Here is a 22,181-nt window from a genome sequence, read left to right as displayed (position 1 = left end):
CAAGGCCACAAGTGTCCTCATTCATCTTCCAAGGAAATAATGAACCCTGCCCAATTACCATCAGGTCTGTGAGGTTCCTAGAAGATAACTGAGGGCAAACAACCCCAGTATTCAGGTTCCTTGCTGTGTACTGAAATGAATGAGCCAGAAAAAGAGGGGCTGGAGATATAGCACAGAGAGTAGAGTGTTTGCTTTCCACATGTTTGTTCTAGGTTTGATCCCAGGCATCCCTGAATCCTCCAGGAGTGATCCCTGCACACAGAGCTGGGAGTAAGCCCTGAACACTGCCAGATGTGCCTTCTTCCCTTGACCTCCCCCCAAAAAACACAAGAAAAGAATGAAAGGAAGAAGCAGCAGGAGTAGAAACAAAAGTACAAAAAGAATAAAGGAAAATCTCACAATGGTATACTATGCTACTGTTAGAAAAGATGAAGTCATGACCTTTGCATATAAAGTGGATCAACATGGAAAGTATCATGCTAAGTGAAATGAGTCAAAAAGAGAGACAGACATAGAAAGATTGCACTCTGTGAAATATAAATAACAGGATGGGAGATGGGCACCCAAGAATAGTAGAGATAAGTAACAGTAGGTTGAATCCACAGCTTGGAAGCTGGTCTCACACGCTGGAGGAAGAGGCAGCTCAGATAGAGAAAGGAACACCAGGTAAAGTATGGTTAAAGGACCCTCTGGGGATGAAAGAAGCATGCTGAACGTAGACTATAGACCAAGCACGATGGCCACTCAATGCCTCTATTGCAAACCACAACACCCAAAAGGAGTGAGATAACAAAAGGGAATGCCCTGCCACAGAGGTGGGGTGGGATGGGGGGATGGGATAGGAGGGTGGGAGGGATACTGGGATCATCGGTGGTAGAGAATGGGCACTGGTGGAGGGATGGGTACTCGAGTATTGTATGACCGAAATACGAGCACAAAAAGTTGTAAGTCTGTAAATAAATTAATTAATTGAAAAAAGAATAAAGGAAGAACGTAAAAGAAGCATAGGGAGGAAAGGTAGTGATGGGTAGACAGAGCAGAGAGGTGAAGGATGATGGGTAGCCCTATCTCTTTGACATGGACTATCAGACAATGGAAGGCTTCTTTAAAACTGAGAAGAAATTCAGGATCAAATTGAACAACAGTAGGCAATTGATACGGGTTGGCAACCCACTAGATATATCATGGCCAAGAAAATCGAATGATGTGTCGGATATTGCAGGTGTCCTATGTGAAGGCGATAGACATCTGGATGGCTGTGTGCCTGCTCTTTGTATTTGCTGCCCTACTGGAATATGCTGCTGTCAATTTTGTCTCCCGTCAGCACAAAGAATTTATGAGACTTCGAAGAAGGCAAAGGCGCCAACGCATGGTGAGTCTAACTACAGAGTGGACATCTTCCTTGCTCTGTGCAAATTCTTCCCTGTCACATCTTCCACAGAGATCCCACCCCCCACTCTCTGTCACATAGGGCTGCAAGGATTAGAAATGCAATTAAGAACTCTGGTTTCTAGTTACAAATAAGCTAATTAGTCTTCAATTCCATGTCTTTAACAATAGGACAAAAATTCTTGTCATGAAAGCTAATAGAGTGGTAGAGTGCCTGGCACATGTATCACTGGGAAAAAATGTTAGTGTTAGAACCTTATCAAATAACTTGGTAAAAGACTGCCTTGAGAATTAGTAATGATTGCTCCTGATACTCCTCTCACCTCCAGTTTTCCATAAATTAATTGGTGGTTAAGAATTCGAGTCATATGCTTTGCTATATAAGGGCTTCCTTAGCTAAACTAAGTTGGGATTGAAAAACTACTACTTGCCTCTTATGGCTGCTGGATTTCTTCTCCTTGATCTTCATTGGGTATATCAGGGTCATTGGTGTGAGCTATTCTTCTCCCTCACTCTTGCTTGTTAACTCAGATTTTTCCATGGTAGAGTGATCACCTGGACAAACAGAGTAAGAAAAAATCTTGTTGTCATAACAACAGAGGCTTATTTTCCCAGAAAATAGAGGCTAGTATGTTGTCATGACAACAGAGGTCTCAGACACTCTCAACCAGAAAAAGTGCTCAATTACAAATAAAATCTTTGCCGAGCTACATAATTTCTTTCACTGTGCAAAGGTTTTTAAATTTAATGCAGTCCCATTTGTTTATTTTGGATTACGTTGTCTTTGCTTCTGTGGCTAGCTATCTTGTTGAAGATTCCTCTGAGGTCAATTTCCTGAAGAACTCTGCTGTTTTCTTTAATGTATTTTATGGATTCTGGTTTAATCTTGAAATCTTTAATACACTATGAGTTTTTTGGTGAAGGGTGTTGTGTACAGGTCTAATTTCATTTTTCACATGTGGCTATCCAGTTTTTCCATCACCATTTTTCAAAGAAATATTCTTTGCTCCACTTTATATGTTTAACTCCTTTTTCATAGATTAGCTGGCCATAAATCTGAGATTGAAATATTGATTGATTGATATGGGCACTAAGAAACAAGAAAGAAAAGTTGAAAGAGTTTAGAGAGGATTTCTTTTTTTTTTACTTTAACAATTTCTTATACAATTGGAGGAAATAACAGCCTCACTATATTTGTGGAGACTAAGGACAAAGACATCATAAATATTATGCATGTTTCCCTAACTCACAATATCAGAATATTTACCAGTGAATTAATACATTTGGGCTCTGGTCTTGCTATTATTAATATATACAACTGAATTGAGCTGGAGGAGCAATAATAAGGTGGGTAGGGCGTTCGCCTTGCATGCGGCCGACCCGGGTTTGATTCCTCCGCCCCTCTCGGAGAACCTGGCAAGCTACTGAGAGTAACTCGCCCACGCGGCAGAGCCTGGCAAACTACCTGTGCTGTATTCAATATGCCAAAAACAGTAACAAGTCTCACAATGGAGACGTTACTGGTGCCCGCCGGAGCAAATCGATGAGCAATGGGATGACAGTGACAGTGACAACTGAATTCAGAATTTTGTAACCCAGATTAATATTTAGAAAGACTTATCATATACCAGGTTAAATTTGAAATTAATAGTAAAAGAGGTAACCCTGATAAAGAAAATGTTACTTTTATTATATCATTCATTTATTTTCAAATTTTTAATTTAATCACTCTGAGAAAGACTTTACAAAGGTGATCATGATTAGATTTCAATCATACAATATTCCAACACCCATCCCTCCACCAGTGTACATTTCCCAGCACCAGTCTCCCCAGGTTCTCTCCCATCACCCCTCGCCTGGTTTTCCTCCCTCCCTATTTCTCTTTCTCCCTCCCTCCCTCCCTCCTTTTCTCCCTCTCTCTCTCAGAGGCTTTCTAAGCAAGTTGAAATCAGGGCTGGGTATGAACCATGAGTGAAGGTTTGATTTTTGCTGATAAAGTCACATAAAGGCAATGGAGACTCCCCATTCCTTCACAAAATATACTCAGTTTTGCCCATTGCACTGATAATAACTCCCACAACATAGCCATTTGACTTGCTTCCTAGCCCAAGTGACATTAAGATTGCTCAAAAGGCCATTATATTTATGGCCCAACACTCACCTCTCCTCAGGTAAGGGCTGGTTTTAACCTCAGGTGATTTCTTAAGATCACTGAATCTTTTACTTCTGTAAACTTCAGTACTTTTAAGAATTGTAATTATCAGGAGCTCCAGGTTCAATCACCCCAGCATTGCCTGGTCCCAATCTGGGCACTGCATGGTTACATACCCAGGGGTTATCCCCAAGCACCACCAGGGGTGATCTAAAAAACAAACAATAAAGAAAAAACTTAAACCATCAATAAAGGAAGTATTTCTAGGTTCTGATGTATATTTACTTGTCCTCTACCTAATGTCCAAGCAAATGAGACATCATTTCTGATGACAGTGTATCCTTTAGAAGTAGAAGAAACTGGCTTGTATATACAAAGTGGGGTGGGGGCTATTGATCACTTTGATTCTCTCTCACTCTCATACACGCCATTTTTATATAAAGCCTCCTATATTTCACATATAAACAAATATATTTGTACATATATACACTTCTGGTTCTAAACTGTGATACAACTATTTAAGACTGCCTGCTGGCTAGTGGATATACAAACTTTCTGTAGTCTGCTACATTAATTATGGTTCACACAGATGGAAAGTGTATTGGGTAATACGAGTTTCCCTCTATCCACTGATCCCTGTATGGAAATCTGCAGATCTACAGAGAAGCATATGTATCTACAACATAATAATCAGCCTTATTCTGATTACAATAGTCCATGACACTACGTTTTTTTAAAGACTTTTGTAATTTTCAACTGAGTTAAGACAATCATTTTTTTATCTTTTGGGGTGGGGGCCTCTCATGCAATGCTTGGGGGATCAAGGTTACTCCCAGCATTAGTTGGCCAATGCAAATAGACTGTTAAGCACTTGGGCCTGGTGTTGCTTAAAGCCACCAAGGGGTATACACAGCAAAGCTAGAGGAGACATTCAATACCAGAGGTCAAACTGACTTGAGCTTCTTGAGCCTAGATAAATAAATGTTTAAGATACTATGCCAAAGGCCAAAATGAAAGTACAGCAGGTAATGTGCTTGCTATGTACATGGCCAACCAAGGTTGGCTCTCTGGAACCACATATGGTACCCCAAGCACCACCAGGAATGATCCCTGAGCAGAGAGCCAGAAGTTAAGCCCTGTGCACCATAGGGTGTGGCCTCCCCAAAACCAACAATGATGCTATGCAAATTATAATTCAATTTTACATATTTTAGAAGTTATTAAATCAATTTTATAAAGTCTAAATATCTGTGTTGTGCTTTCTAAATGGTATATTTTCCTTTACTGTTTTATTTCCAGTCAGAGACTATTTGACATTGTAAAGTCCTTCTCATAGCAAGTGACACTTCATTGGAGTTTAGATGATTCTAAACAATGTTATGCATTTCAAAAAGGCAGCTTAGAACCTATCTGCAAATGCAATCATAACATATACACAGCATGTATAGCATCTATCTTGTGAGCAATTTCATGACTATATAAAAGCTTGCAATTGGCCTCTGTACCCAACCATCATATCTGCACAGCATCACCAATGAGATATTTGTGTGGCCTGGTTTCTATCTCTCTGCCTTTTCTTCCATGTAATTTCAGGAGGAAGATATCATCCGAGAAAGTCACTTCTATTTCCGAGGCTACGGTCTGGGTCACTGCCTGCAGGCAAGGGATGGGGGTCCAATGGAAGGACCTGGCATTTATAGCCCCCAAGTTCCAGCTCCTCTTCTAAGGGAGGGAGAAACTATGCAGAAGTTCTTCGTGGACCGAGCCAAGAGAATTGATACAGTCTCTCGAGCTGTCTTCCCTTTCACTTTCCTCGTCTTCAACATCTTCTACTGGGTTGTCTATAAAGTGTTGCGATCAGAAGATATCCATCAGGCACTATGAATAGAATAGGGGGCTATGGAGTCCCCTCCAGAAGCTGTTGGATTCCTGCTTCTTCCTGGGTGGGCATTCCCTCTCTGTTAGATTTCATAGGGGGCCTTATACATTTCTTCCTAATCAGAACTTCCATGGCCAATCCTAAAGCTATGCTGGTCTACCCTGCAAGGTGCCAATGATGGCTATACTTAGATCGTTTATCTTCCCTAAACTAGGTTTTCTCTACACTGTCCTATTTCATACAAGGAAGATTTGAACATTTTCCTGGGTCAGGATGACCTTCTTTCCTTGCAGGAGCCTATCTGTTCTTCAGTTTTCTAGTGAATAATATTCAAACTAGTATTATGAGATTCATGCATTTCTTATCTTATTTGTACCACCAGTCCTTACCCTGCCATCTCACACTCAGAGCCTGGCCTTTATTCTCTGCCACTCCTATTAGGGAATCAAATATGGAATCTTTCACATCCAGAAGGGCTGTCCTATGTGACCCAGTCAGGATTACTTAACTGAGTAATGAAGTCAAGATGACAGCAAGACTGAAACAGTTATGGGCTTCACTGGGGTAGGACACTAATATATGACCCAACAAGAGGGTTTTAAGTCTCCTAGAAAGCTTAACATTGTCAGAATGGGATAAAGAATTCTGAATTATCAGAAACACCACTTTTTCAGATTCACCTGAACTTCCTTGTCTTGGAAAATTTAATTTATTCACTAATTCAGTATAGTGGCAGGGTATGTTTGACAGATGGGCAATGATAAATGCTCAATTAAAAACTTACTTGATGATGCTAGAAAATATTCAAGAACAGTGAGGTCCATGTAGTAGGACCCAGGAGGAGTAGAAGGACCCAGAGTAGAATGCACAAACTACCCTTAAAATCTTTTGTTGGCTGCAACTGTATGTTGCTTCTTTTCCTCCAATTTCTTTATTTCCCATAACACTTTGTTTCTGACTCATTCCTTTATCTCCTTTTGGAGTTCAAATAACACTGACAAGCAACCTTGTCCATAATTACAGAGATTTCAGGATTACTAGAGAGGAACTAGGTATACATTCTGAACAAACACCAACTTGATGAATCTCAAACTAGTTATGTAAGTTAGAGAGCTCTAAGCCAAAACTGTTCCGTTCTCACTCCATTATAAGGTAGCATTCAGGTGGAACATGAGAAGTCTGAGTCTAGCACACAGCGTCCTTTGAAATGACCCTCTGGTGACAAATTTTAAAAGGTAAGAGTAAAAGATTAAAGAAAAAGGCAGGAAAACTGCAAGAAGACAAAGGTAATCTAATAATCACAGACATCTTTCCCCACCTCATCCTTCCTCTTCCCTCCGTTTTTTTCTCCCTGGCTGTCTTCTTCCCTCCCTCTCTCATCATCCCTTACTAAAAATGATGCAAAATTTGAAAGTTTATAAATTCAATAACCAATGAAATTCTTACAGTCAAACCAAGAACTCGGATTTCTTTTCCTGTTTTCCTACTGAGCTTGTTTGCTCTTTCCTGTTCATGAATATACTTCTCTTGATTTACGGAAAGCATTTTGGGCTGAGCGTAGTAGCTGGACCAGAAATCATTACTGATGATATTCATTACAACTATGGTGACAAGATGATTCAACTGTAAAGAAAAGGGTTAAGAATAGAGATTGAATTTATAGGGCAGAGTCTCTGTTTTCCTATTTCTTCCTAGGTAATGTCAATCAATGAGAGGACAGAAGCAATACCCTTTTGAAAGGAGCAGAGAGTATCTCTTTGATACTCTCCATGGTGGGGCTGGGGGTGTCAGGCTGCTGCAGCCCGAAGGCGGGAATAGTGGAGCAGGCTGGGGGGTGAAGGGGGGGCGGACTATGGAGATGAGCTTATTACACAGAGCTTTACTTGTTAGAGATCTTGTCCAGATGGGCCAACTGCACAAATCTGCCCTGTTGGAGCGCTCAAGAACAATGCCCTGGAGACAGCTACAGCACTGAGCAATAGATCTGCCCAACTGGAACTAAGCTCAGGGTATCAGCTGGTGCTAGAAGCCAATGCAGCCAAAGTACCAACTAACATAATAGCCCAAAGAAGTTCAAAAGCTACTCAGATGCAATGCCAGGTGGAAGATACTGTCAGTTTATAAGGGAGGCACATTGTGTTAGCATCAGGTACAAATGGCTTTCATTTTCCCCACCTTTCTCCCCTTTCTCTCCCTCCCTCCCTCCCTCCCTCCCACCCCCCCTCTCTCTCTCTCTCTCTCTTCCTCTCTCTTTTTCACACATATACACATAAAGGTAGGGGCACTGAAGTATCTGACACCTATCAATACATTTAGTCATGAAATTCTTGAACTTGAGCCCTTGTTATCACAATAAATGTCAAGAGGTGATACGAGAGACTCATTTACCCTCATTCCATTTACCCTCATTCGTATAGACACACACACACTATCTGCTTGGATCACACATATGAAGTGATTTTGAGTTTAAAACAGTATATTTTTGAAGAGGAAAAACTTCCTACAGAAGTATGCTGACCGCTTTTATTAGTTCATTGTTTTTTAATTGAATCACCATGAGATAGTTACAAACCTTTCATGATCAAGTTTCAGTCATACAATGTCTCAACACCCATCCCTCCACCAGTGAACATTTCCCACCACCACTATCCCCCTAACTCATTGTTAATATACAATTTAAAATATTTTCCTAGCTTTTATTTCCAGTCTTTATTCACATCTTGTTAATATATAAGCGCCCCCATCATCTTTTCAATTTGCTCTGCTTTTCAGAAAATCAGTGGTCTATATTCCTCTATCCCCACAATCTACAAGTACAGCCTCTTGCTCTCCCAGAATTCACAATCAAATATAAAGAACTTTAGATGTGGAAGAAAAGTAGTGAACACAATTTCTTTCTTTCACTTTCTCCCATAACCTTTCTCCCCACCTCTCACAAAAGAATCGATACTTTTCTAACTGAAATATTGACTCTGAAGTTATTTTTCTTTTCACTCAGACATGCAATTATCCCAACCTTGCTCAGAATTTATTATCTCCTGTGAATCTTTAGATGTGCTCCACATACTTTTCTTCATTCTCAATTTACTATTAGTGGTGTTATAATTATTATTATTTCATCATTTCTGACTGGAAAACAACCTTAAATTCAAAGTCATTTTCTAATCATTAAAGATATTTCTAAATTGCTCTGCTAATGAAAGACAAATTAGCCAAACGTGAAAGTCATGAGGATTAAGATTATAAATCATTAGCATACCAGGGAGTATCAGTACTGACTCAATGGTGAAAATGTAGAGTAAGCAATCTACATTGAGTAGAAACTACATATTTTCAGTATACAGAACTTTTGGTATACAGCAATACCACTTGGTATGTATATATAGGATGAAAGCATGACTTTCTGCCTGGTTTATTATATACTACATTTCTATTCTCTTTCTATTAATTATCACAAAACAGACCCTCAGGTCTCATAAATCAAATAGAATTCTCTGTCTCTGTCTCTGTCTCTCTCACACACACACCCCTTTGAGTATGATATAACCAAACTTAAGAATGGTGTTTCTCATCCTTTTTTCCACTGTGACACCTTTTTTGACCTTGTTTCTTTCCGGAGCCCTTCCCCTGTCCTAGACATTGACCTCCTAGGAATATTATAAGAGCCCTCAAAGGGCCATATGCCCCCCTGAGAAACATTGGTTAAGAAGACATTTAAACCTTTTAACTGCATAATTAAATAAAGAATTATAATGATCTGGGGCTGGAGAGATAGTAAAGTGGGTACGATTTTTGCCTTGCATGCAGCCAAGCTGACCTAAGACTCACCAGAAGTAATCCCTGAGAACAGAACCAGGAGTAAGCCCTGAACACCACCAGGTGTGGCCCCCAAAACAAACAAAAGATAAAAAGATTATTAAACATTAATAATATTCTAAATACGAAGATTTGTATTGAGTTATCTTTCCCATCACACCAAATGAAAACGGTAGTGACAAGATAGTCAAGAGTAAGCATCTGCTTCTCCCTGCTACATACTGTTCCTGCTTGAGTTAGAAACCCTGAAGATATTAGAGCAATTGGTCCATCTTCCCAGCTTCACACTCCTTGCTCCATCTTTCTTCACATCAAAGATAAAATTTACAGTTTAGAAAATTAGACTGATAACAACAGAACTGCTTGTTGACAAATCTTGGACCATAAGAAGGCAGGCCACCTAAGCCAAGGGCTTTCTTGACCGTTGAACTTCTCTCCATAGAATGAAGTCTTCTATCATGAAGCTGCCTTCAAAAGTCACATGAGAATGCAGTAACTGCTACCCTGACAGAATAGCTGTTTTTCTGTCTCTGCTTTCACTAGGAGACTCTTTACAAATATCCTGTCTGCAGTACTGGGTACATCACCAAGGAAGTACATGCTCTCATCATGAACACCCTGGAGTAAGGGCAATTTTTATTATGACTTAAATTCAGGGAATGCTCTGACTTACAGAGTTGGATCTGGACAAATCTGCACATATTCTCTATTTTAATAGATTCCATTCATGACACTGTAGCAATTACCAGCATGGCTTTGGTACCAGATGGAGCCTGGGTTTGCATTACAATTCATCACTCATTAGATATGGGTTCTTGGACAAATGACTTCACCTCCCCCAGTTTCCTCTTCTAAAAGGCCATTTGAAGGCTCTAAAAGATTCAGCACACAACAATTGTGTGGCTTTGTACAAATCATTAAACCTTTCTGTGATTCGATTATTCTTATCTGTTAACTGAAGGCAAAAAACAATACCTATCTCACAGGGCTGTTGTAGAAATTAAAAATGAAACAGTGTAGGTAATGTGTTCAGCTCAGTGCTTGGCACATAGTAAATGCTTGGTAAAGATCAGTCATTACATGATAAGGCTGTATCATAAAAGTCTTTCTTCTATATTTGTAAAATGTCTTGTAATTGTTAACACTTCAGATTTACATTTTAAGTGTCTCATCTTGTTGATTCCACATGCACCAAGAGTCATGTTAAATTATTTTTCATATATTTTCATTCTCTCCACTATTACTGAGTTCTTTCCACTGTCATATAACATGCTTACAAAGTCTGTAGCCATAACAAATAGCTTTCTCTGATTCGCGGAGTATTTTTACTTTCAGCTGATACTTTCAATTCATAGTATTTTTTTTTAGTTAGGGGAGTTAAGTATAAAGTTTATGACTGCTTTAAAACATTTGAATACCAGGGCAAGAATGATAGTACCAGCAGGTGGGGTACTTGCTTTCCATGTGGCCGACCCAGTTCAATACCCCGCACCATATCTAGCTGAGCCCTCAAACCCTGCCAGTGCAGAGCTATGAGTAAGTCCTGAGCACAGCCAGGTATACTATACCTTCAAAAGGCTCAAAAATCAAAAGTTACCACCTGAAACTTCGAGAGAGAGTCCATTCTACAAGTACTGCAACTGTATTTTAAAAGTATTTTTATAGGAGCCACTCTTAGTGGTACTCTGCCTGACAGTTCAGTGCACTGGCCCAGTGATTGTGATGCTTGGAAGGGCACAAAGGTGACACTCCCAGAAGCCCTGATGTGGGAGGAAATAAAGTACTGGGCATCAATTCTGGGTACTATAAACATTCCAAGCATGTATTCCACTGCCTTGAACTATATTCTGGCTCACCACAACAGCATTAGTTGGATAATAATCAGAAGTTCATTAGCATTTAAGAACAGGTCAAAATTAAGGGCATTCATAACAAAGGAATCTAACATCTTTTTGATTAAACTTCAAATGACCAACCTACAGCAGTTCTAAAACACCACATTTACCCCTCCTCTTGTACCTACTAACAATAATGACTTGCTAGCTGCTCTCAGTCTTTTTTTTTTTTTTGCTTTTTGGGTCACACCTGGCGATGCACAGGAGTTACTCCGACTTTGCACTCAGGAATTACTCCCGGTGGTGCTCGGGGGACCTTATGGAATGCTAGCAATCGAACTCGGGTTGGCCACATGCAAGGGAAATGCCCTACCCGCTGTACTAACACTCCAGCCCCTGCTCTCAGTCTTCATACTCCTCAATTTAATCCCCATTTCAAGAAGTGAAAATCATTGTTATAAAGACAGCTCTGACCACAAAAAGAACAAGAATTGATCTTTGATTACAGTACCATACTTGCTATCTTTATTGTATTTAACATTATCCTTACAGAAAAAGAATGACTTTTAATAAAACTATTCTCTTCTGGGATATCCTAAAAGTCTCAACGGATCACAATGTCTTATAATAATAGAACCTGGTATGACAGAGCCAGAAGGGCATTGCCAGATCACTTGGTCTTTTCTGTTTATCAGACAACACTGAGAACCTGAGGGCCTGACTGGTTCACCAGTGTAACCCCTAAGTTTTTTTCAACTGAGTTGAAGCTGTGAAGGGAAATATTAGAAGAGAAAGTGAAGAACTAGAGTATGTCACTATCTATTAGATCCAGAGGCCCAAACTTCTGTCATATTAATCTGTTTGCTGGCTGATACCAATATTAGTTGTCCAATTCCCTTAGAGAAAAAAGCACAAATGTTGGCAATGGTTATGATAAAATTATGGATGTCAAATGGTTGTGCCAAGTTCCAAGCTCTACAAATTCAAGGTGTCCCTTTCCAGCGTTTCTTTTGAAATAACTTATTAAACTCTTGGTCTTATACTTCGTTCAGTCTTTCCCTAATATAAATATTACCTATTGTCAATATTTGGCCTAAGCTTCAGGCTGATACTTTAAGGAAAGAGACATTGTGGTTTCTCATTAATTTATTGAGCCTTTTAAGAAACATACTCCATTGATTTTGGCAAAGACTAATTCTGTCCCACCTATTAAAATTTCAAACTCCAGTTGTATGAACCCTCTTTATCCAAGGTCATCTAACAGAGAAAATCAATTATGGAAATTAATATCATTTGTGTCTATTTGCTACTTATAATTTTTTCTCCCTGATAACTTGGTGGTGGATTCTTATTTAGAGTAAAAGTTTTGCTGGGAATCTAGCTCACATCAGAGTACAAGCTTTGCATGTATGAGGCACTGGATTCAATCCCATGTGTGTGCCTGAACACTCATACACACATACAAAGAGAAAATGATAGTAGGAAGAGTTAAATTAATGAACACAGCTTCAAAGCATCACTTATAACATTCAAACAAGAGATAACCAGTTAGAATCTTAACTAACACACGCTATTTGTTTTTTCTCTTTACATCTGCTTTGAGGGAAGACACAGGGTGTACTGCCTCTCTGACATCCCCATTTGCTCACTTCCTGTTCCTAGTAATTATCTGGGAACTGAATCAAAGCTAAGAAGAATCAACCCTGGCATTAATATCTACTGCAGGAGCAAGCTTTCTTTAGCAAGCTTTCTTGGAGCTATATTCTTAGTTCAATGAGTATTCTCAGTACTCAAGGGTACAGTGCAACTCATTTTTTAATTGGGAATTTTAACTCCTTTTTCTTTGTAATTGCTTGTGTTCCTCCACTCTTTCATTCAAGGTGTGCACCTTGAATGCCTAGGAGGCCCAGACCTGTAATGTTAACCAGTGATTACTGCTTGAATGCCTTTCAAAAATGTCCTTCACAAAGTGATTTCTCGTGCTCATAAAAGTGAAAATATACTGAAGTTTTGCATAAGCATCCATTTTTAGTATCTTATCAAGTCTCCAGTTTTACAGAAGACTTAGCCTTGAGAATCAGGTCCTTTGTAGGCTCTCAGCTGCCCTTAAAACCCTACCTTTTTCAGCTCAGGTGAGACAAACTCCTTCACTAGGAATTTGAAGTTATCAAGTGATTAAGCACGAGTTCCCTTAATTATAAACTCCATTAAGGCATGGAAAAGGACTTCATCTGTAGTTCAGAGCACACTGTTTGAAACATGAGGGCAGTTAACAAACATCAACCAAGTATCAAATGCACATATGAAAATAAGTGCATTTAACTCTACTGTCAATTCTCTCTAGCTGGGAGGACCAACGAGTAAACTGTGCAGTGTTTTGGCAGCTATGCAATGGATATAAGACCACATGATAACAGAGAGGCTAGGGTTTGGGTAGGCTGAGACTGGGTTTCAATATATTGAACTGCTATTTTTTCGGTTAGTATTCTCTTATGATTTCTTCCTTTAATAAATAAAAAAAAACTTTCAAAAGTTTCCCTTAGCTTACAGATTCAGTAACAATCTCTTCAGGTTAGCTTCCACATACATTAACAATATTGGCTCATCTCCCTTGGATTTGTTCATAAGAATTTGGGCGAGAAAGATAGTGAAGGTGTGAAAGCACTTACTTGCCTTACATGCAGTCAAGCCTAATTTGATCCCTGACACCACATGGTCTCTTGAGCACTGCTGCGAATGACACCTGAACAGAAAGCCAGGAGTAAGCCCTAAGCACAGCTGGGTGTAAACAAAAACAAACAAAAATCCTGGAGTACCAACTACAATATACCAAGCACTGAATATGGGTACAGGTACTAGTAAAGAAGAAACATAGTCCCTCCTCTCAGAAGGCTTATATTCTCTTGGGGAAACAACTCGGATTAAGTTATTGGAGAATTATAACATGAAAAAAATGTGTGGGCTGGAGATGTGATCAACTGGTAGAGCACATAACCTTGCATGTACTCTGGGTTCAATACTTGGAACCACATGGTCCCCCAAATACTACCAAGGGGTTGCCTAAAGCTGCAAGCATCACTAAGTATTCCCCCCACAGTGAAAAAGGACGAGCCATTATGAGAATGAAACTGGAGGGTATTCATGCTAAGAGAAGACAATGAACATAAGAGGGGAAAATATAGGACAATCTCTCAAATGTGGAATATAAAGAACTATAGTAAAAGAATAATAAATGGTCAAAGGCAAGAGAATCTGAAAACTGACCTACAGAACTGAGTTGTGTTTTTTTGGGGGGGAGGTAGGTCAAACTGGCGATGCTCAATAGTTACTCCTGGCTCTACATTCAGGAATAACTCCTGCCGATGCTTGGGGGACCATATGGAATGCCAGAAAATAGAAATACATTGGAAATTAAAATAAATGAGTTTAACTTATCATAGTATTGGTAGTAATTAGGAGAAGTGGTGTAATGGAAGGATTTATGGAGACATATTTACATATATGACCCAAGAGCTTGAGAAACAGCGCAAAGGGTTGAGATACATGCCTGATATGCAGAGTCTCGGGTAAGATTCCTGGCAACACAGAGTCGTCCTGGTATCATTGAGAGCAGCCTTGGTGACCCCAGCCACCAGATAGAAAGTTGAAGAGTCTCCAGCTTTGCTTTATGTAAATAGTCCTTATTTTTTGCTAATGCTTTTATCATAACCTGCAATACTGAGTGTGTTACTTCACTTAAACTATGTCTGTCATTCTCAAGACATCTAAAATTTCATCTTCTCTGATCATAGTCAGATACAGCTTCTCTTGCTTCTAAACTTCTATTCCATGCTTGTCAAACAGCATTTAAAGATGCATTGCTTACCCTTAAAATATAATGTAAACTTTTAATAAAAATAGATTTGCTATGTAGAAATTTTATATTCCCCAAATTCCTATAAGCTTCTTGAATTTATGAACTCTTTTATTTCTTTGGCATCACCAGTGTGTCTAACACAGTGATAGACACATTAGTTACTCACTGAATAATTTTTTTACTTTGGAGGGCCATACCTGGCAGTGCTGAGGGCTTATTCCTGATTCTGTGCTCAAAAATCACTACTGGAGGGGTTCAGAGGACCACATGAGGTGTTGAGCATCAAACCTGGGTCATCCGGTACAAGGCAACTGCCCACCCACTGTACTATATTTGCAATCCCTCACTGAATCAATTAAAGGAACAGGTGTTGGAACATTGGAATACTGAAACCCAATCATGAACAACTTTCTAACTATGTATTTCATGCTGATTTAATAAAAATAAATGGAATCATACAGTATGAAATAAACACATGAACACCAAAAGCCATAAGTCCTTTAGTGACTTACTATTTTCTCTGAAACTGACAAGGGTCCTGCTTTCCTTATAAGACATTTACTATTGATTGGTATCCAAAGACCTGTGAGTTGAAATTGACAGCTTCTCCTCATTGGTCACTGCTTCTCCCCCCTTTCCAATACTTCCCTCCCATGATCACCACCACCACCATCACCTTCTATTGTTTCTTCTTTCTTCTGGTTGTCAGCCAGCATGAGAAAATGGTCTAGCTGTCCTCAGAGACTTACACCAGCCTGGACTGCTCTGCAGTGCCATGAAGGGCCAGGGCTTTTGTTTACAGCTGGGACCATGGTGAGGCGGTGAGCACAGCTGACAGCCCTGCTCTGGTGCAAACATCAATCTTCCTCTGTCCTCTCAGCCAAGCTTCACAGACCAGCTCTATTGAAAGCAAGCTGCACCTGCCTGGGTCTCACTGACACCCTTCCCACGATTCTGGCCTAAAAGCAGCCTGGTGAATCTTGCCTTTGTACCTTTTACAAACGGTCCTGGCTTTCTTCTCTGTACTCATTTCTAATCACGTTACCTCAACCTTAGAACCTTAAAAGATGTCCTCATAGGTCCCATACCTCAAAGAATGCCCCATCTCTCTAAACAAAGCTTATTCCCAGTTTAGCAATATTCTCATGACCTCATTAGCAAAATAAAATTGCAACAGAAACGCATAATGCTACAGTTTTCAATGTACACTTCATGGAATCTTCCTGAGCGGGACACTCAGGTTTTTGGTGCTTCAACTACAGTATGCATGCAATCTGTGCCTTCAAACCAGTTTTCTACTGTTTTAAAACTTGCAAGTTAGGTGGGACCCGAAACCATCAAAACATCCTCTGAGATTCCAAGTGAAGGTCTCTGCCACAAACAGTCTGTATCTATCTGCTCTTTCCTTAGGAGCTTTGTTCTAGCATCCACCTAGTGTGAGAAGGAAGCTGTGTCATGCCATTCACTGTCTCTTGCTCCCCAATTCCCTTTGCCTATGTTTCTGTCTGGTAGCAAAAACAGTTCTCATTAATTAGCTGAGGCCTGTTTTCCTAGAGTTCAACTTTCCTTTCACTCCAAAATGTTTGAGGGACGTGATAAACTTATTTCACTAACAGTGGTTTATTATAGTAACACTTACTCAGAAGTAACCACAGACAGTGAATTCTTCTTCTAGGACGCCTTATCGTAATTTATGACAGAGAGAAGGTTTTTTAAATCTAAAATAACATACCTCATATTCTTAACACCTTACATCCCTATAAAAGGGGTTTACTTTCATTCGACTCCTTGGTTAGCAAGTATTCTTCTAAAGAGAAACCCACGTGTTTTTTCCCAGAAATCAATGAAGCAGATGTCAATTTTTTAATTTCTAAAAAAAAATGTTTTATGGAAAAATTCATAATACACAAAAGTAGAAATAGTGTAGTGAACCCCCAGTTATCATTAAAGTTTCCAATATTTTTGATACGTTTTAAGCACTAATGGTTTGTCCTTTTTAATAATATGACAGCTAGTTATTTTAATAGATACACCTTGTGTTATTTCCAGTGAAATGGGTACTGTGGATGTAGGGTGTAAGCCTAAAAACTAGGGAAAAAAGCAATAGTATAGTATAGTGGGGCATTTGCCTTGCAAGTGCATGCACAAGTGCATGCATAAGAGCATGCACACGTGCGCGCGCGCACACGTACACACACACACATCTCTGGAAAACTAGCTCAAGGAATCCTCCTGAGATAATGACCATACCAAATTAAGTTTATGTTTAAAAAAACACATATTTATGTAATTGTACACTTAACTATTGCGTAGGAAGAAGAAACCAAGGGATTTTGTGCAAGTCTGACATCCTAATATCACCCAAACACTATTAATTAAATTAGGTTATAAATGACTTGAAGGGATCCCTTTGCCCAAATAGATAGGTCAAATAGTGTGGGAGGGGTCAGAGTGACAGTATAGAAGGTACTGAACACAGCTGACCTGGTGTTGGACCACTGTAAAACTAAAACTCAATACCTCAATCATGAATAACTTTGTAATTCACACTGGTTTTATATATATATATGTACATATATAAACATATAAATAAATATATATATTTTTTCAGTGTCCCATTCGGGGTGGACACTTCTCTGCAATTAGGCTGCCCCCAGGTGGCACATGTTTCTAATTAGAATGAAAGCACTACATGAGAAAATGGCGGTCTTGAAAATTTGTTGTAGTCACTGGGGATTTTGTGAAGGCTGAGACCACAAACGATCTTTCCCAGGCCTTGGTCTTAAGCCTAAAGGTACACTGACCTAAGCTCTTTCCCTCCCATTAAATACAGATGATGAGGACAGTGGTTCAGTTGTGAATTCTAAAGGAAGATGAGTAACTCACATTTTCTGAAGTTTTACTTACAGGCATTTATCTGCTGAAGCCATATCCCAATAAGTGGAAGAAAGCAGCATGCACCTAGGAATCAGATAATAAGTCTAAACCTTTGTTCCACCAACTTGCAGTGAATCTTTAACTTCTCTGAATTCAATATGGATTCACTAAGACTACAGATTCATAAGCTTTACACTGTGCGACTTGTCACATAGAAAATATTGAATTCCCCAGTCTTTTACTGCTACTACTTGGATTTCAAAATAAATTCACTTTATTTATACTCTTAGCTGTAAAGTCGCACTCTGTATAGACAGACAGGTACGGGTTTACTAGATATAACACTCGAGTGAGAGTTAAGAGATGTGTATCCCAAAGCCATGCACATCCAGTTACAGTAACCTGGGTGTTATTTTCCTTTCCTGATCCCACCAATGAAACAGAACACTGTCAGCTATGAGGCTGAAAGAGCAAAGGAAATCAGTGTCCTTGGTCACCTGTTATGAAATACACATTTTACATACATTATATACTCTAAATTAGCACTGCCAAATAAAACTTTGATGATGATGGCTTCTTTACCTGTTAGTACCTAATATGGTATCAATACTAGCCATAAGTAGCTATTGAGTTGAGCCCTTGAAGTGTGGTTAGGGCAGCTGAAAAACTGGATTTCTAAACATTTCTCTTGTGAGGCAATGGCCACCCAAGCGGTGTTCAGAGGGATTGGGTAATGCTCAGCCAAACAACTGGACTGGCAGATCAATGCTTAGACCTGAGAATTTGTGCTGCTTATGTCCTGTGGTGCCAGGTACCACCAAGGCCACCTCAGCAGTTCTGGGGTACCTCCAGGGATACACCAAAGCTGGGATGCCATATGGTGCTGAGAATTAAACCCAGGTCAGACACATGCTAAACAAGTGCCCTGACTGTTGTACTACCTCCCAGCCTGATTTTTAAAATCTTAATTAATTTTAATCCAACTGCCCAAATGCCTCATGGCTACATTACTTACTGTACACCTCTAAAATTCTGAAGCAGAAATATTTTTCTTATCTAATATACGGTGAAACTGAGGCTCAGAAAAAATATTTTCACCTTGTTGAAAGTCAAATAAATAATAATTAACTAAACTAGATTCAAAACCCAGCAGTAGAAAGCTTAGCAGGGTACTAGGATCAGATAAACCAGCAATTACTCCCCACAGCTTTACCACTTATAAGTTGTACAACCAAAGAAAACTAATTATACTCACTTTAATTCAACTATAAAATTGCAATAGGTCCCTAATTTTCAGGACTATATAGGAGAGATTTTGATATAAACTAAAAAAGATAACTACAGAGCAAAGAGAGCACTTGGGAAATATAAAAGAAAGCAGGGAAACACTTATGAGCCTTTAAGTAATGTCTTATTACAGAATGGAAATGAAAAAGGGTATGAAATCATCAAAGTATTTCAATTTCTTTGGTTTGCTTTCCTTCCCTTTATTGATCCACTTAATCAAGTACAAAAAAGGTATCTGCAATTTATAGGCTCAGAAAGACAAGCTATGTGGTTAAAGAGAGTACTGTCCAGGGCTTAGCTTCAAGTTCAAATCCTAGCCCCTATGCTCATTGTTGGCACTAGGTAAATAATTTTGTATTGCTACACTGTAGCTCTTAATCTATAAATCAGGATTGATAATATGGAGGGTGTAAAAAACTAAAGCACGCCGAGGGGCATGTGCACTCTCGGGCTCTCCAGGCAGCTCTGTCTCACCACCCGCATCCGGTGCTCTGGAACCGCAGTGTGTGGACTGGATCAGGACGGCCGGTGGTCAAGGAAAGGCGAAGGAAGAACGAGGACCAAGCTGGTTGCTGATTAGTAACCGTTTATTCAATCTTCCATCTTTCTCATCTCCCGCACTCCCAGCTCCGTCCCCTCTCTGGATCAACTCCAGCCTCTCCATCTCTCTCCTCCCTTTTTCCTCTCTCACCCTTGCCCCTAGGTTACACCCAGCCAGGTAGCAAAATCAACATAATAAAGCCCTTCCAGAGGGCTGTCAGGTTTAAAGGGAACACAACCTAGGGGTGTTCCAAAGCCCTTCCAGACTGCCAGTAGGCAAAATACCTCTTAAGGGTTTTTTTCTCCTCTCCTCATTCCAAACACTCATTAACATCTTAATACTAGTTATTTTTCATGGACATAGCAAGAGATACATTGAGGTTTGCAAGGCAGCTCTCCTGACAACATCTTGCCACAGACTCAGACCACAGCACTCAGGCCAGATTAATCACTCCTAACCCTAGCAGGGTCCAAATCTAGTTATCACTGTTTGGATCATGACAACATTTGTCCATGGTCAAGCTCTAAACTTATAGTTAAGCATTAGGCACTTTGGCCAGGCCCATCTCGATGCCAGGGTAGCACACAACTCACCACTTGCCCTGGGTCCGTCTCGTCGGGACCCTGCTTTTGGGGGTGCTAGGAAGGGCAGCTGAGGCTTAGGTTGAGAGAACAGATGCCCTGGAGGAAAATATCATGTAGAGTCAAATGACTCCCAGGTTACAAAAGCATAGCACTTTCTAAGTCTTCCTGTGTCCGTACAAAAAGGACATGGCTCTGAATAAACTATGCAAAGGACTCAAGGAGAAGAGAAAAACATTATTTACAAGTCAACAGAACACTAAGAAAGAAGCTACAAATAAACAAAGAGGAATGTGGAGCACTGTGACGGGAGTAACCCAATAAACCTAAACTACCTAAGGCTATGTTATCCTACAGGAGGGTATCTTAATAAAACATATAAATTTTTGTTACATTTTATGTCACACTGATGCCTACTTATTAAATTATGTCAAAAAACAGAATGAGTTGGAGTCATGAAAATAATTGTTTTAAAATAAATTTATTACTAAATGTTTACTTGTATACCTAGTTTATACACCCAGGTCACGTAAAATTCTCTGGCAAAAGGTGTCTCCAGTGGTAAATGTTTAAGAAGTTCTGCTCTAGTGAGTGTGTAAAAATAAGTACTGCATGTTGTGTTTTGCCAATTTGTCAGCATGGCACTGGGTTTGTTCTCTACGATGTTTATCCTCTAAGCAGCAGTAGGTTACAGGGACAATGTGAATGTCTTGCAAAGTTATATCAAAAGCAGAACTCTGGAACTCTTTGACAAACCAATAAGAATTCTCTGAAAAGGAGATTAATTTTGGTTTGATTTATGCTACGTCATATTTGGGGAACAGGACATGCACACAGATAGTTCTGGCATGCCTGTTGTGGAAGTAAAGTTGGGAACCAGGTTTTGAGGTGGGGTAGGAATATAAGAATACCCACCCTGAGTGTGTGCGGAAGTACAGAGAGTAACCTCTGGAGGAGGCTGGTCAGGAATGGCTAGCCCATGACATCCTGGAAAGGCACATGTGACAGGCTTTACAGAATTTTGGGTTTCTGTTAAGGGTAATAAAAGAACCTTAGACCATTTTTTCTATGCACTAACAATAAATATAGAATTGGAGAAAGAATTAGTGGCCAGAGTGCCACTAACATTGTAGAGAAAGATTAGGTGCTTTTTCCCAAGGGTGGGGGAACTGAATCTAGTCCAGTTAAGGGAACAGCCCAGGAGAGATTCTTGGGGAATGGAGTTGGTTTGTCCCATGGTACCTAGAATGACAGAATGGAAGTAAACACAATGTAGACAGCATGACAATCAGGACAAGGCATCTCCAGATCCAGATTGTTAGCAGACTGAAATAAACTTGTTATTAGAGGCATCACCACTGAAAGGTTCAGTGAAGCCACTCAAGGGTCAAAGTTCCCATATGACATCTGGGTCAAAGTGTTGGCTTACTCCTTGGGTACAACAGGTACCAAGCCCAGCTGACTAACCAATTTGTCAATTTCTAGGAGATTCTCACCATCTCAGGAGTTCCAGGAGTTAAGTACAGTGAGAGGACCAGACAGGAGTATGGCCACAGACGAGGAAGACAAGCAATAACATATATGGTTTAGCCTGACAAGGCTCATGGCTCCACATAATGGAAGCCCATTTAACCTTAGGAAAGTCCCATACTCTATCAGATTGTACTCTGTGAAGAGAAAGCTGAGAACCTCTCAGATTCGCTGGAAAGTAATCCCAGTCAGAGGTCTACAACTGCCTTTCAGATCAAACATCAAAGGATAGAAGTTGGTTTTGTTAGGGTCACACACACCCAGAGGTGTTCAGAGGTTACTCCTGGCAGCGCTCAGGGTACCATATGTGGCGTCACAGATTGAACCAGGGTGTGATAGGCAAGCATCTTACCTCAAGTGACAGAATTGGAAAAAGGAGATGTTTCCTAGATGGTCCACCAAGCATCATGAGCTGAGGGTTTTGCTGGTGTCTCAGAG

The 22,181-nt window shown here is 39.9% G+C and overlaps 1 protein-coding gene and 1 long non-coding RNA gene across 2 annotated transcripts in view; one reads left to right on the top strand and one right to left on the bottom strand.

Moving 5' to 3' along the window:
* Positions 1-6,809, top strand: part of LOC101543886 (glycine receptor subunit alpha-4) — a 23,339-nt gene extending 16,530 nt beyond the window's left edge. The window contains exons 8-9 of the mRNA XM_004606324.2: positions 1,223-1,372; positions 5,135-6,809. Coding sequence (XP_004606381.2) covers positions 1,223-1,372; positions 5,135-5,425 — 441 coding nt within the window. The 3' untranslated portion in view covers positions 5,426-6,809. The remainder of the gene's footprint in view (positions 1-1,222; positions 1,373-5,134) is intronic.
* LOC129399702 (uncharacterized) lies at positions 1,817-22,181 on the bottom strand. Its single transcript, XR_008627281.1, has 5 exons — positions 22,096-22,181; positions 17,835-17,888; positions 6,867-7,043; positions 3,551-3,751; positions 1,817-1,944 (listed from the first exon to the last, which is right to left on the bottom strand). It is a non-coding gene; the product is annotated as an uncharacterized LOC129399702 (long non-coding RNA).

This window comes from Sorex araneus, chromosome X (assembly GCF_027595985.1).
Source record: "Sorex araneus isolate mSorAra2 chromosome X, mSorAra2.pri, whole genome shotgun sequence".
NCBI classification, from domain to species: Eukaryota; Metazoa; Chordata; class Mammalia; order Eulipotyphla; family Soricidae; genus Sorex; species Sorex araneus.
The sequence above is the reverse complement of the archived record's forward strand: the minus strand, read 5'-3'. Positions and strand labels throughout refer to the sequence as shown.